The following is a 14,298-nucleotide window of genomic DNA, read 5'->3' as shown; positions in this document are numbered from 1 at the left end:
CGTTATGGGTATGCAGGTTAGCGTATGTTAGCATATTTTGAAGTCTATGTAAACATTAATGATATTTAGATATCCAGGCAACAGCTCAAAAATTGCAACTCCCTTCAATATAGTTTAGGTCGTCCAACTCTATTCTTATAGTTGTTGTCTATCCCTGATTCTCTTGAGTTTGGGATGCAGCAAAAATAGAAAAACGGTTTTATCTTAAACTTTATAAAAACATGGAGCCTATAAATAACCACCACAATATGCTTTATTCCCTTCACTTTTGCTATTTCTCACACTCTTAACATACGGTAACGCTTGCCATCTTCACCCATCAACATGAACTCCACATCGACTTTGTGTAGTCTCCCTACTGAGATACTTCTCATGGTTATGGAGTGTTTGGAGTGCCCTATCAGTATAAGGGCGCTCGCATACTCCCATCCCAGAGCCTTCCATCTATTCCAGAAGCATCGCCAAAATCTCTTGGGCCCAGCCCTGAGTGTTCTCAACGACATGTATCCAATTGACGAGCTATTGGAAGACGCCGTTCTCGCTTGTCGGCTCCGGCTTACTATGCGCAACGTCGTCCTCTTAAGTCCTCCAGAAGCGATGCAAAAGGTCTCTGAGGCAGAAATGCATGGTATCTCAGTACCTAGGGACTGGTACAGCCTCACTCTACTCTGTGAACTCAGCAGCCTGAACAAGGAGAGGGACCAGTTTATCTCAAGTTACACCGCGCATGCCTGGGAGAAGATACAGACAGACTGCAGGAGGGAACTCGCACGCCACATTGGTCGCCGCATTAATCGTCCGAATATTATGCCTTATCAAAGTGTAAACCTTTCTGATAATGAGCTGGAGCGGCTACAAGAGGCTTTTTTGGACTTCGAAATCACGCGCCACTGTCTCGCTTACAACAAGCTTATATTGTATGACACGGACTTAGAGGACGGGATGCTTTTGCCCATCTATGACGAAATGTCTTATCTGGTGGGGCACCTCGAGAATGACAGCATCAAGCGCTCTCGCCAATCCATCTTTTGCTTCATATTTCAATCCTATGGCAAACTCATTCGCCAGGTTGAGGAACAACTTGAGCTGGAAATCTTACGGCAAACAATACGGCAAACAACAGAACCTCGACTTTCTGATCTTGTCTCCGTAGAAAGGTTTCGTAACAGGACTCAATCTGAGGAGCTGCGGTACATTGCTTTGCTGTGCCTGCAGGGCTATGTCTGTTTGAGAATTGCGGAGGAGTACACCGACGGTGTACTGCGAGCATTTATTCTCAACAGCTTCATGTGGTTTTTCAAAGATGGCAAGAATCATATTCCAGACCCTGATGGAAGACTGGCGTGTGGCCTTGAACGGTTCACGCCGGAGTATTATCCTGACGATGATACAGCTCATGAGGCATGGAGCCGAGGGCGATGCTTCTGGGACAGATCCCGCATGTGGCATCTTCAGGTTACCACCATGTACTATATTGACTGCTGTCCACCATAATGCACCTCATTTGTACAATAATGTACTATACATACTTGCATGTACATAAGACAACTGGGCTAGCTGGGGTACTTCGCCTAGGTCGTCAAGAGGACAAGGGACAATCGCACTAGGGCCTTGTTCGGCCGCTGAGGAGGTTGCTTTAAACTGCGCCATCGTTCTTGTTTTCAAGAGTTATGGAGAGTTCGGTGGAGCAAATGAGGACGTGGACTTTCATTCTTTACGCTTGGGCATCATGCTATAACGTAGTCCCGTCTCAATGGTACCGTGGCATTGATGGCAGGGAAATAAGGCGCTAGAGCCAAGGGGTCAGCGACTCCTATGGGGAGCTTTATCATTATCCACATCGTTTTTCTATAAGATGTTCTGGAAGAGGTTATCTTGTTTTGTACTTGGGTCCGTTTTCTGGAACATTTAGACTACCTATCGAATCGTTGCACTGGACATCAGAGTTAGGGAGGTTTTATATGTCTTACCCTCCCGATTCCGTAATGACCTTTAATCGGTTCTAGAGGAGTAGGAGAACATCGAGCCCCGGGTTAGATGTAGAACTTGATCAGTGGAAAGTCTTATGATTATAGAAATTCACCTACTAATTTTATCCCTTAAGACCAAGGTCACAAGTTTTCAACCTTGCTCAGCCTGCCCCCTAAGGCTGGGGAGACCGGGGTTGATCGTTTAGATAAGGACAGACCGCTAAGATAAGAACCAAACGATGCGAAAATCCTCTGAAGTCCACTGTAATTTGAGGGCACAGTCCAAGCATCGCCCTGTTTCAAAGACAGAGTCGCATTGACGGAACATTAGTGCTTATGATCTCGAAATGTAGCCAATAAAACTGGCTGAACATACTGAGAAACCTTGTCCGACAATCGTCGGGTTAGAACGTAGGATTCTGTCACTTCCCTGATGCCGATACCAATTTCCAGCTTCCCACTCGATCCATGGGCACTCTCCAGAGCCAAGAAAACAGCTGACGTTGAATCAGGGTGCCAGAAATATCTAATCTATGGCCTACTAAATCTACACTAAATTATTCTTTCTTGACCTGCCCTTTTTTGTCACTTAGAAAAGACGTTTACACTTTTCTCGGCTCCCGAGATTGTTGAACGTGCATAAATAAATGTGACGGTCCCAGGGCTAACGGTTTCCCTCGTTTCCCGGCAGCACTCTCTTTCACACTCGTTTTGACACTCGTTTTTATCTTGACGTTCTCAGTATGAAGTTCTTGTCACTCTTTAGTTTCTCTCTGGCAGTCACTGCATGCCGCAGTACACCATCACCCCAAAAGTCAGCCAAGATCGATGTTCATGCTCATTTTGTTCCGGATTTCTATGCAAAGGCCTTGAAAGAGGCTGGGCATGTACCTGGCCCAGATGGCATGCCCTTTACTCCCGTGAGTACTGCACTGACAACCAGTTCCTGAGATAGGCATATTAACACCAGTAGGAATGGGATGCCGAGTCTCATCTGCAATTCATGAAGGAAAACAACATTGAGAAGTCGATTTTGTCCATCTCGAGTCCTGGGGTCTACCTCAATGTTCCCTCCAAGGATGCTACGAAGAAAGCTATCAAGTTGGCCCGCCGTGTCAACCAGTATGGATCTCAGGTTAAGGCCAAATATCCCAAGCAGTTCGGCTTTTTTGCGTCACTTCCACTGCCTGACATCAATGCTTCCTTGAAAGAGATTGACTACCTCTTCAAGCAGCTCAACCCTAAGCCAGATGGAATCGTCATGATGTCCAACTATTACGGGCTGTACCTTGGTGATCGCGACCTTGAGCCTATCTACGACGCGCTCAATGAGCTCAACGTCACTATCTTTGAGCACCCTACGACCCCATGCACTCAGTTCAACAAGATGCGGTTCGACATTGACAAGGCTGCTCCCACAATCTCGCAACAACAATGGCAGGCCCTCAACCGGCCAGTCGCCGTCCGACAGTTCGCCGCTCCTACCTTGGACTTCCCTTTCGAGACCGCGCGCACCTTTGCCGATTTATTCTACACATCGATGCCGACCAAATTCCCCAACCTCAGGTGGATCATGTCCCATGCTGGAGGTGGTCTGATCCCAACCCTGGACCGCATTGTCACCTACAGTGCCCTTTACCCTGGTCTCAACTTGACAGAGGCTTCTATGAAGCAAACCCTCGCAAAGAACTTCTATTTTGACCTTGCCGGACCCTGGCCTGTCAACTTTGCTATTCCTGCACTGCTTCGATGGGTTGATTACACCAGAATCGTCTGGGGATCTGACACTGTCTTCACGCCCATGTCAGAAGCAGCGAAGTATGCTGCTGCTTTCGATAAAGATGTCGAAGAGGTATTTTCGGATCCTCGAAAGGCGAACGCCATTCGAGCGACTAATGCTCGAGGTCTGTTCGGCTAAATGCGAGTCCCCGCTCCACAAAGACTTCGCCTGGTGGTGAGTCCATACAGCGGCAACGCCGGTCCAATATGTAGTATTTATGTATTATTCTCAAATCCTTATAATACTCTCTTCGCTCAGGTGTCTTTTCTGGGAGAGGCAAGAAAACCCAAGACCTTGACCTTAAGTGATGAAAATGTTTGGGTCATTTAGCCTAAGCTTAAGGGATGCCTTGCCGAGTTTATTTTGGCATTCTCTTCTAAAACTTTGGTTTTCTTATTTCCTGGCCTCTCAATTCTTTAGTGATGGTCTTATGCATAGAATAGGCGTTGTGGACGAAGGATACATGGCTGGTGGTGATTCATAGCCATGTAATTCATCCGGGAGATCATCCTTTTCCCGCCAACTCATCATTCTTATTGGTGGACACTACCCCAGATTCCCTGAAGCTTCGGCATTGATACCCAGAAAAGATGAGCTTGCGACCCATGCCATCGGGTCAAGACAGTCCGAAGTAACGTTTTAAGCTTCCCCGCCGGTTTCTCCAGAATTCATCCATAGCATCTGGGCTTAATGCTGGTGGAATCTGCTGATCCGGGTAAATTGAACTTACGTATTTATATGCCAGTAACTCCTTGGGAAGGGCCTTTTATCATGTCAGACCAGATTCATTCCGCAAATATCAGCATGAAGTCAGTTCAATTCCCAAGTTTAGATCTTAGGCCATTGGTGCTAACACTGAACTTAGGTTAGACCCCAAGCAACTCACGGCCTTTCTGGCCGCAAACTCAACAGGCGTTGGTGTTCTGGTATGCCCGGGTGGTGGCTACAGTGTGATGTCTATTAGCTACGAAGGCTTTGGTCCGGCAGAGTACCTCAGCACGCTTGGTATCGACGCATGGGTTCTCAACTACACAACGGCCAGCATCAAAACGCCGCCACTGTATCCGACACCTATGGACGAAGCCCTGGCTGCTATCGACCTCATTCGAAAGCAAAGTCCTGGAACCAAGAAATTGGGTGTCATGGGCTTCTCGGCAGGCGGTCATCTCGCAGGAACAACACTCACGAACCCGAAGGCAAAGCTCGACTTTGGTATTCTGAGCTACCCGGTTATCACCATGGAGGACGACTACACCCACGAGAACTCACGATATAACTTGCTCGGAAACAACCCAACCCGCAAACAGATCGAAAGTCTATCCGTGCAGAATAGGGTTTCAGACAAGACCCCGCCGACGTTCCTCTTCCATACTTCTAATGATGAACTCGTCCCGGTTCAGAACACATATCTTTATGCAAATGCTATGGCTAAGCATGGTCGAAAGGTGCAGGTGGTGGTATTGCCTGACGGTAAACACGGTATTGGTCTGGGCGTTGATGATCCCGTGCGAGACTGGAGACCGGAGCTGGAAAGATTTCTCAAATACTCGATCTAAGTGTTGTCTCAGTTAGTACGAGGACTTGATCAAGTCACGCCGACACGAAGTTCCGTCTGGCGGATTTGCATAAACTAAAATAGCCCTATCCATATTCTAAACTTAGGGTATCCTCATCCTAAGCATCATCCTAAGATAGTCTAAGCTGTAACATACACAATAAGAAGGACACATACGAAAGATTTAAAGGAGCTTCATATCTGTTCTCAACTCGTTCCCAGCCTTGCATCTCTCTTTCCTAGTTTCTGGAGCGGCTTGTGTAACCCCGATGTCGGCTTCATGCTCATTCAGAACTCTATGCAAAACCTCTGGCAACGTCAGGGGCTGCGCCACCAGAGCTCCTTTTGCAGCTCGCCAGGCCTATAAAAGGTGTCAACGTCATGAAGATACTTATTATACGGCATAGAAGCTTTGCAAGCTTCTCAGAGGTCTGACGCAGGTCATAAAAGTCACCAAGTTCTCTATACTGATTCAAGCACTCAACCAACTGCTAACCTTTGGTTTTACATTAGTAGGCTTTCAGATGAGTTTATGGTATCTTGCTCTAAGTCAAATATTATACATCAAGACATTAGTAAATCTAGTCACAAATTTGTACGTTCCATGCTAGCTTAGAATACCTTTTCTCTCGCTATCTGCCCGTTCTCACAGTTGAACTTTTATTCATAGCTAGTTGATCGAAAATGAGCTAGGCAAGAAAAACTCTGGCATCCTCACGGTTACCACCTCTGTCTTCCTACATTCACAAGCAGGCGTGGCCCAAATCATTCTTCCAACGATCTTGTCCCCCTGAACCAAAATTCCTAAACCGTCCTTCTCAGAGCATAAATACTTGAGACCAGGGATACGATAAGCCCTCGCGTTTCGTAACTCTGTTGGCAAGACGAAACTCCCGACCTTGTGTGCGAATATCCTATCACACCCTGCACAAGTGATACTAACGGTGTAATCATACGGTCTGCAGTGGATGGTCCCGTATCTGGCTGCATTGTCTCCCAGCACAGTTTGATCATCGCCAGGCCTGAGTTTGGAGAATGATAGCACGTCTGCGAGCCATTTGATGTTGTCTTTGCCATCCAATGGCCAGGTGGAAACTTCTGGGCTGTTGTAGAGCTTGTTCAGAACTCTCTGTAGACGATCCACTTCGTTCTTCCCCTGCAGGATTTCCATGGTGGTTGATGCACTCCCGGTATGGGTTCTCCCCAGAGCTGCAATAAAATCTTTGACATCTGGTCCATCAATCTCCAAAGCGAGCTTCGCAGCAGACGAGAAGGCCTGTATCATCGACCCCCGCTCTGGTCTGCCGATTATGGAAACTGTTCCAATGTCTTTCACATGAAGAGTAACACGTTGCTCCGAATCGTTCAAAGTTGTGTATTTGCCCAATATTGGTGGACTCACTTCCTGTCCCAACTGCCAAGTGAAAACATCACAGTAGCCAAATTCAGACCAGTGGCCAGGACCTCGTCTTTCGATAGCTCCCATAAAAGGGGTTATCAACAGCGGAGAGTAGTCTCCCACTTTGAGACATTCCCACGCAATTCGATAGTACTCCGTCTTAAAATCAGAATTGTTTGATTTGAAGGATCTTGCACGAACTATTCCTCTCAATGCATGTAGGAAGTCCATTCGGTCTCTACATCCTCTCTTGCAGAGCAGAGCATTTGCCATGGCAAAGTTCATCCTCTTCAGTAACTTTGCCTGCCTGAGTGTACCGAGACTCCATGGGACTTGATTCTTGCCCATCTGGACCTTTCTTTCGAGATCGTGCACCTTTTCATGTTGTCGAACCTCATCTTTCCAGGCCTTGAAGATCTGGCCAAGGAATGCAGGGTCGTCGAGGTCGGGAAAGTAAGTATAGTTGCTGATCATCATTCTGACACGCTCGCTTCTGATGAATTCCATGGCGGTCCAGACGCGCTTGAAGTACTTGGAGTTGCAGACTGATATGACTGAGCTGAGGCGTTCTGGAGTCCGCTCGTCTTTGTAGAGCTCATTTATCACATTCGGAGTTACATCATCAAAGTACAGGATTGTTGTCTCAGCTGTGCTAAAGAGCTTATCCATGGTGGGGAGGATATTACTCCTCAAAGCGTCGGACCATTGGGGCACGCTGATGTAGTCCAGCCAAAGCTCCCTGGCGTCATACCCCAGTCTTTCGATTCCATTGTAAATCCTAGCCGAGATGTCTAGAACACGGCGGGCTGCTTCTGGCGTCTCTGGCACTGTTTTTTGTTGTTGCTGTGCTTTTGAGATGTTGGGATCCCAGACATGGGAGACTGCTGAGAAGAGAATCTTTAAGCTGACTACACAGTCCATGTGTCGGTCGAAGAGGATAATATCGCCTCGGGGCGTAGAAACGACGGCGCTTGAACCTGGGCGACGCGAGCCTGCCTGCTCAATGCGAAATGTACGAATAAGAGGACTCCCTTTGAACGACTTCTGGCACTGCAAGCAATGGAGATTTTCTTCTGTAGGCTCGCGCCATAGCTTTTCAAGAAGTCGTTCGCCTTCCATACTGCGTCTGTGAGTTCGTGGTGCCAAGTTTCCTGGAGACAGCGAAAGACATTTGGGAAAGCCAATGTGAGACGCGGGGTTTACAAGCTGCACATCTTCAGCAAACAAGGCAAACAGTTACACAGTGACGCATCGGCAATCCGACATAACATGGTGATTGGCTAGTTTTGGCAGTTCCCAGTAAGCAGCTCGACAAGTTGCATCTAGGGTTTCTCGTCGAACACTATATAACGGGATCTTTGGGGCAGCGAAGTTATTGCCCTGTATACAATATTCTGTAACGCGTCCCTGTTTTCTGTGGTGTCGGTGACTGAAGATATTCATGAGATCAATCGACTCAAGTTTCTCAAGATCGTAAGAATACCCTTTTACACTGTCACCCTTTAGGAAATTGTCGTACATGTAGGGTCCTGTTCACGCTCACTCTGACAACAATCAGATTCGTATTCTACTCTCCCGCAAACATTACCGATAACGCGGTTCGGCTGGCTGCTCTTAGCGTTCGACTGTCACAGGTTAGCCGTTATCTTAGGCTGTTAAACACCACGTCTTAACCTGAGCTAGAAGAAACTACTGAACCCAAGGCTCGTATCTTGACCTTTTAGAGGCATTCAGACGCAGAACACTAGCCTCATTCGAGATGGGCTCCGAACTGAGGAAATTACCAGCTGTCAAAGAAAACAGCCCCTGGCCGGAATACAAGAAGTGGCGTTTGGGCAGCGTGTCACTCTGGTTCATTCACGTTATTCTTATGCACAATGGCTCTGCGATCTTTGAACGTGTTGATTGCTACGGCGTTGGCTGTGGCTGGCGTTTATGCTGGGCCCTGCAAGCCATCGCTGGCATCGTCATCTATCGTGTCTTTCTCGGGTGCATACTCCAGCGAGGAGACACATTCAACTACTGGGGTACTGTCAACATCAGAAGTACTGTCACCGACTGAGACACAGACTACAAGGGGCGTTTTATCCAGCACTGAGACACTCTCGACTGCCGACGCCGATACCACCGAGGCTCTATCAACCACTACAGCCCTATCCACCACGGAGGAGCAGTCAACCACTGTCTTTGAGTCGACAACATCGGCAGAAACCACCACGGCAGCGGCAACGACGACCACTGAGGCTGGATGTACAGTCGCTTGCACCCATGTCGTCGGCAAGAGCGGCGCCTGTACAATTCCATTCCAGGTCGCAACATGGGATATCGACGAGTCTTGGCATATCGGGTCACCCACTGTAGCTGATCAGGCAGCTTGCGCCGACGCCTGTGCTAGCGACTGTCGTTGCAAGTCCTTCGCCACATATGGAACTAGCTGCGACCTGTACTCGGGCAACCAGGCCCAGGTGAATCCGCCTTCCTTCTACCTCGGTCCTTATTTCTTCGATCTGGCGGCCTGTTTTGAATGCGATGATTAATAACGGGGGTATTACAAGGACTTTAGGGACGGCTAGGTATCGAAGGGTCATTGACATCAAGCCACAAGATTCGAGTTTGGGACGATCCAAAGGCCAAAGCTGTAGCTCTTGGGGGGTTCAGGCGCTAAAGGCTTATTAGAAAGCCAGCGATAATTCTCATAGAACTGGAGGTAGAAACATGAGGTTGACTTGATCTACTGCATGTTCTTTCTTGTAACAAAAGGCTCGCGAGCAGTCATATCCGAGTCGAGCGTGCTTGTGCGCTACCACTTGACTAGATAACATGGGCTGGCACCTTCAGAGGAGCTCAGCCAAGTTTCGTTTCTGTTGGCTCCCAGGACACAGGCAAGTCAGCGACTTTATCCTTGGCCCGTAGCACAAGGATATGAACCAAAATAACACAACCCTCTATCACATACGACCATACCTATCAGAGAACTCGGGATCCCGTCCGCTCTCCCATAGATAAGCTGGTAAGGGGCGGATTAGTAGTTGGGTCGGTGNNCCCGCTGTTGTATGTTTTTGCCTGTTATAGCTTTGCCCTTTTTGCCCTTCTACCATTGTTGTCGCAGACGTTGTTGGTAGAAAGATGGATGATCGCCATATGAGCAGACCGCAGTCGCCCGTGAGGACATGGCTGGACTTGCAACGCATGCATCATAAGCAAGTCGATGCTGCCAGACAAGCGGCGGCGCGATGTAGAAAGTTTGCTTTGGGCTATGAATAATGGGGGCAACGAGTAAGGTGCATGAACAAGAGTCGGAGGCTGGTATCAATATCGGTGATGGACCTCCTGGCCGGGTTAATGGTGAAGCCAGCGACAGGGAACGTTCGAGCAGGTGTCGACCAAGAATCTCGCAATCCAAGCGTTGTTCAGAGAATGTAGCTTTCGTCCTCCAGAACCTGAGCACTCGATCACTACCGTGATGTCTGGTCTTCGGTAGGCATGGATTCTGACAGGGCGCGATGTTCGCCGCGGGATGATTGGTAGGCGTGAACAAGGAAACGGGCAGCAGTTAACCGACGGGAGTCTAGGTAAGGAGTATGGAAATGGTCCAGAAAGTAGGTAGCTGCGATTCTTGTAATAGAGGAGCGACTATGTACAAAACATTCACGGGTATCTATACAAAATGGCTTTGTGTAACAAAAAAGACAAGATGCAACGCTTATAAATCGGATTTGCTGGAACATCAAGATTGGGCAGCCACGACATCGTTTCGCGTAATTGCTCGAAGGGACCGCTTGACAAGATCGTGTTGCCCATGACGAGACCATGAAGCCTTCTCTTGCGATCGTCGTGTCGGACGAGAGAATCTGTGTTGCGACAAAGTTGTTTGTCGCTGTTATTGAGGATCGAGACTCGTGAATGTAGGGAACTGTCTGTTTGGGCATCGACTTTGGCGAGGACGTGGGGAAGTGCGTGTTTGGATTGCGTTCGTCGGCGTGTGAAGGATGTTCCCATCACTGAAAAAAAAATTAGTCAGGATATGCCACGATCTATTGTAGTGCAAAGGCAAGATATACTTTGTGAGGTTCGTATGTGGTGCGAACGAGCCCTCCGGACTAGACGCGCCATTACCAGTATCACAACGGAGTAGCATAGACCCATTCAGCACAGTCAAGCCCTGCCATGATGCCCGGCGGTTTCGCGGTTGACGGCAGAACCATCCAAGGCAAAGAGGATGCTATCATCATGCTCACAAGAGTGACGGCGGGGAACTGAAGCTTTGTCGGCGAATCCGTCGTCGGCCAACGCCACGCAGACAGTGGATGGGTATGCTGACATGACTTTGGGCGGCAACGGTGCCATGTATGCAACATCGGGAGATGAATGCTGAGTATGGTTTGTTTGTTGACCAACAGTCGATAACACGAGTGATTCAGCTTGTAAGACGTGTAACAATATCGTCGTACACATCACTGCGAACTCTGTCCAGGAATGACTGTGCTACTCCATTTTCATCTCTGTGCTCTTGGATAGAATCCACCTTGGCATCCAGGTCCTCTAGATCGTCTCGCAGCTCGACCAGGCGCGTGTCGTAGCCTTCCAGGACATCAGCACTGTGTTTGTCCTGGCCCTGGAGCTGTTCGACATCGCGCTGCAGGGAGCTAAAATCCTCACGAAAAGTCGTGACTTGCTGTCGTAGCTGATCGAGATCTGTTCTGAGGCTGCTGTTCTCTTGTCTCAAGGCGGCGAGTTCCTGCTGAACGAGTCGATCCTTTTCACTCCGCGCCTTGAGCTCGGCCCAGATTTGTGCGAGTTCGTCTCGCGCCTCGTCCGGACTACTAATGCGGCGGCGCTTTCTCTCATTGATTGGGGGAGCTGGCGGTGGAGATCCAGTCTCATCATAGGCCGGCGGCGCGTCGTCCTGCGGGGAGAGATCGATGGTCTTGGTCTCGGTATTTGCAGGAGGGTGTTGGTTGTGGAAAGGTACCAAGCGACTCTGTTTCACGGCATCGCTGATGGACTGCAGCTCAGCTTTGGAAAGCTTTGTAGCGTTGACGTAGATACCGAAGGAGGTTGTGGCAGAGAGCATACGAAGAGCATCCAAGACCTTCCCTGACTGTGTTCGGCTGGGAGCCAACGGTTCTTTGGCAGCGGTGGGGACAAGGAGTCGAATGTTCTTATTTGTTTGGAACTTCAGGCACGCAACGGGGCACTTGAACTTATCTTGCACCGCTTCCGGTGCCGTTGAAGCAAAAGCGAAGTCGAACGATGTGATGGAAGAGGGATCGATGGAGATCGCGACGGACGAAATGCCATCGACTCCTTTCAAGTTCATCGGAAAACGCAGCTCGACAGTCGCGCACAGGCCGCTCAGGTGAATTCGTAGTATGATATTGTCGATCTTTGGATCGGGCTTCGAGAAGCAATGGGTTGCGCCATCGTGTTCCCACACAACAACGGCGGGCGTAATCTCATCGACATCAAGACATGGCGAGGCGGAAGACGACATTCCTGGAATCCATCAGTAGCACAGCGAGCATCAGACGTACCTTTACGCCGTCAACGACGAGACACAAGCAGAGATGACCAGCTCCGTCAACAGGCAACCTGTGGTCTCCAGCAATGCTGCAAGACCGTGCTTGAGCTCCAGCAACGCTGCGAGTCCAAGCCAAGTCCCTTCTACAGTCCCCGGTTGTTCCAACGAAGGGCGCACCGCGCACGTTCGATGGGTACAAGTCGGAATTTTATAACGGTCTGCAGTGACGTTTCACCGGGTCTCTGAACGTGCTTATCGTTGGGGCGCGAGGAGGGTCGGGCGAGGAGCGGAATCTAGATCAGCGAGCCCACTTGATCTCCAGCACGCTGCAAGAACAAGTTGGAGCACTTCTCTTGATGTGCGGTTGTGCCTTCGGTCGGGTGAAGATGGTGATGATGCTGCCTTTGGCCAGAGCGTGAATGCGAATGGCGTTGAAGAAATTGTGGGGCCGTCACATGACCGTGGAAGCAGTAATGGTTCAAGCTCGTTTCGATGGCCAAAGGGAAGGAAAAGTAAAGAAAACTTAAATTGAGGAAAGATTGTCTCAAGAGATGGATATTTTGATCACAGTTCAAAAGAAGAAGAACAGCGAAAAAGGCAGCAACAGAATGTTCAAAGCTGTCACTGTCTGGAGTGAGGAAGCAAGCAGGATATGGTCTGTGCGCTCGGCTGTTCAGTTGTTCCGCAACGCAAACGCCCTTCTTAGCGCCTCGCCACAGTGCAGGACACAGTGCCCCCGATCGCATAAACCGTGCTTCAATTGCTGGGTTACCCTGCAGGATCTGGATGAAGACTCTGGATCTGTAAATCTTATAGAAACCTTGAATAAATAGTTTTTATTCCAGCTGTATTTACTCATATAGTTTTGCTTACTTTAATTCTCTTTGCCTATGACTTTCAAAAGTCTACCAAGCGATAAAACAAAATGTTCATTCCGTCGTAGATAAGGGGCTGGCTACGAGATCAAACAAAAGGGCACGTTCCGAGACCGCAGTTATCACAAGTCAAACATGGACGAACACCACTAAAGCAAAAGGAAAGAAATATGTCTTGTTATGTCAAATTTGGTGTCTATGCTCCGCGATCTCTTGTTTAATACCGGTATATTCAACTTGTGTACGGAGTCGACTGACATTCCTATGCTGCAAAGGACAACGCGAGATGCGCGTCGAGGTTGAACGCGTAAAGTGGGTTGACGCGTACACCTTTACAAAGGGCTAATCATGCTGCAACAATTCCAGTGCTTTTCAATTTCCCATGTGTTCATTCGGCGCTAACAGTGCCTGTCTCTGGTACTTCTTTTAACAAATCACTTATGCTTGTCACTAAGATTTACCACCAACCTTGACCAAAACTCATATTTTGCCAAATCTATACCTGTGTTCCAAACAACCTATTATATGCACCCCGATCCATTAATCTATTTACAAAAGAAAGTCGCGAAAACTCACAAAGCCTGCGCTTAAGATTTCCCATTCGTCATGCCCTCCCACCTCTCAAAGTTCCCAGCTTCCAAGCCAAACAAGTCTAACAGCCGACCGACCATCTGATTCAATATATCATCCACTGAGCTAGGCCTCGTGTAGAATCCGACAACAGGAGGTGCAATTATCGCACCAGCTCTTGTCACCTCCATCATGTTCCGCAAGTGTATCTCACTCAACGGCGTTTCTCTCAACGACAACACTAGCCGTCTTCGTTCTTTGAGGCAGACATCTGCTGCGCGAGTGATAAGGTCGTCGCAAATACCAGCGTTGATGGCTGCTAGCGTTTTTACTGAGCAGGGGACAACGATCATGCCATCGACATGACAAGACCCGCTTGCAATTGGTGCGGCTAGGTCATTTGGGTTGTAGACGTGGTCTGCTAGTGCTCTCACTGAAGCTGGTGTGTAGTCTGTTTCGTATTTTATGGTCTCGGCTGCCCATTTGCTGATGATGAGATGAGTTTCAACATTCAATCGTCGAAGTGTTGAGAGAACGTGAATGCCAATGGCAGCTCCTGTCGCGCCAGTAAGGGCTACGATGATCTTCTTTCTTGGTGCCTCTCCCATGTTGATCTCTGAAAGAGCTG

The 14,298-nt window shown here is 48.7% G+C and overlaps 7 protein-coding genes across 7 annotated transcripts; 4 read left to right on the top strand and 3 right to left on the bottom strand.

Annotated features, from left to right (window-relative positions):
- Window positions 1-324: 324 nt before the first annotated feature.
- On the top strand, window positions 325-1,494 carry FTJAE_1053 (uncharacterized protein; the record flags this gene model as incomplete). The annotated part of the gene is made up of 1 exon (XM_037343381.1): window positions 325-1,494. One exon carries the CDS (start codon window positions 325-327, stop codon window positions 1,492-1,494), a length of 1,170 nt encoding a protein of 389 aa, XP_037211738.1.
- A 1,219-nt stretch (window positions 1,495-2,713) lies between these two features.
- On the top strand, window positions 2,714-3,888 carry FTJAE_1052 (2-amino-3-carboxymuconate-6-semialdehyde decarboxylase; the record flags this gene model as incomplete). The annotated part of the gene is made up of 2 exons (XM_037343371.1): window positions 2,714-2,890; window positions 2,944-3,888. 2 exons carry the CDS (start codon window positions 2,714-2,716, stop codon window positions 3,886-3,888), a joined length of 1,122 nt encoding a protein of 373 aa, XP_037211737.1.
- A 633-nt stretch (window positions 3,889-4,521) lies between these two features.
- On the top strand, window positions 4,522-5,306 carry FTJAE_1051 (endo-1 4-beta-xylanase B; the record flags this gene model as incomplete). The annotated part of the gene is made up of 2 exons (XM_037343360.1): window positions 4,522-4,559; window positions 4,616-5,306. The coding sequence occupies 2 exons, from the start codon at window positions 4,522-4,524 to the stop codon at window positions 5,304-5,306; spliced, it is 729 nt and encodes a 242-aa protein (XP_037211736.1).
- Window positions 5,307-5,994: 688 nt separating this feature from the next.
- On the bottom strand, window positions 5,995-7,823 carry FTJAE_1050 (uncharacterized protein; the record flags this gene model as incomplete). The annotated part of the gene is made up of 2 exons (XM_037343349.1): window positions 5,995-6,042; window positions 6,249-7,823. 2 exons carry the CDS (start codon window positions 7,821-7,823, stop codon window positions 5,995-5,997), a joined length of 1,623 nt encoding a protein of 540 aa, XP_037211735.1.
- A 758-nt stretch (window positions 7,824-8,581) lies between these two features.
- FTJAE_1049 (uncharacterized protein) lies at window positions 8,582-9,241 on the top strand (the record flags this gene model as incomplete). Its single annotated transcript, XM_037343337.1, has 1 exon — window positions 8,582-9,241. One exon carries the CDS (start codon window positions 8,582-8,584, stop codon window positions 9,239-9,241), a length of 660 nt encoding a protein of 219 aa, XP_037211734.1.
- Window positions 9,242-11,121: 1,880 nt separating this feature from the next.
- On the bottom strand, window positions 11,122-12,198 carry FTJAE_1048 (uncharacterized protein; the record flags this gene model as incomplete). The annotated part of the gene is made up of 1 exon (XM_037343326.1): window positions 11,122-12,198. One exon carries the CDS (start codon window positions 12,196-12,198, stop codon window positions 11,122-11,124), a length of 1,077 nt encoding a protein of 358 aa, XP_037211733.1.
- Window positions 12,199-13,687: 1,489 nt separating this feature from the next.
- Window positions 13,688-14,278, bottom strand: FTJAE_1047 (3-octaprenyl-4-hydroxybenzoate carboxy-lyase; the record flags this gene model as incomplete). Its single annotated transcript, XM_037343315.1, has 1 exon — window positions 13,688-14,278. One exon carries the CDS (start codon window positions 14,276-14,278, stop codon window positions 13,688-13,690), a length of 591 nt encoding a protein of 196 aa, XP_037211732.1.
- Window positions 14,279-14,298: the final 20 nt, after the last annotated feature.

The sequence above is a fragment of the Fusarium tjaetaba genome (assembly GCF_013396195.1).
Source record: "Fusarium tjaetaba strain NRRL 66243 chromosome Unknown NRRL66243_c0000023, whole genome shotgun sequence".
NCBI classification, from domain to species: Eukaryota; Fungi; Ascomycota; class Sordariomycetes; order Hypocreales; family Nectriaceae; genus Fusarium; species Fusarium tjaetaba.
This window is presented reverse-complemented; position numbering and strand designations above follow the sequence as displayed.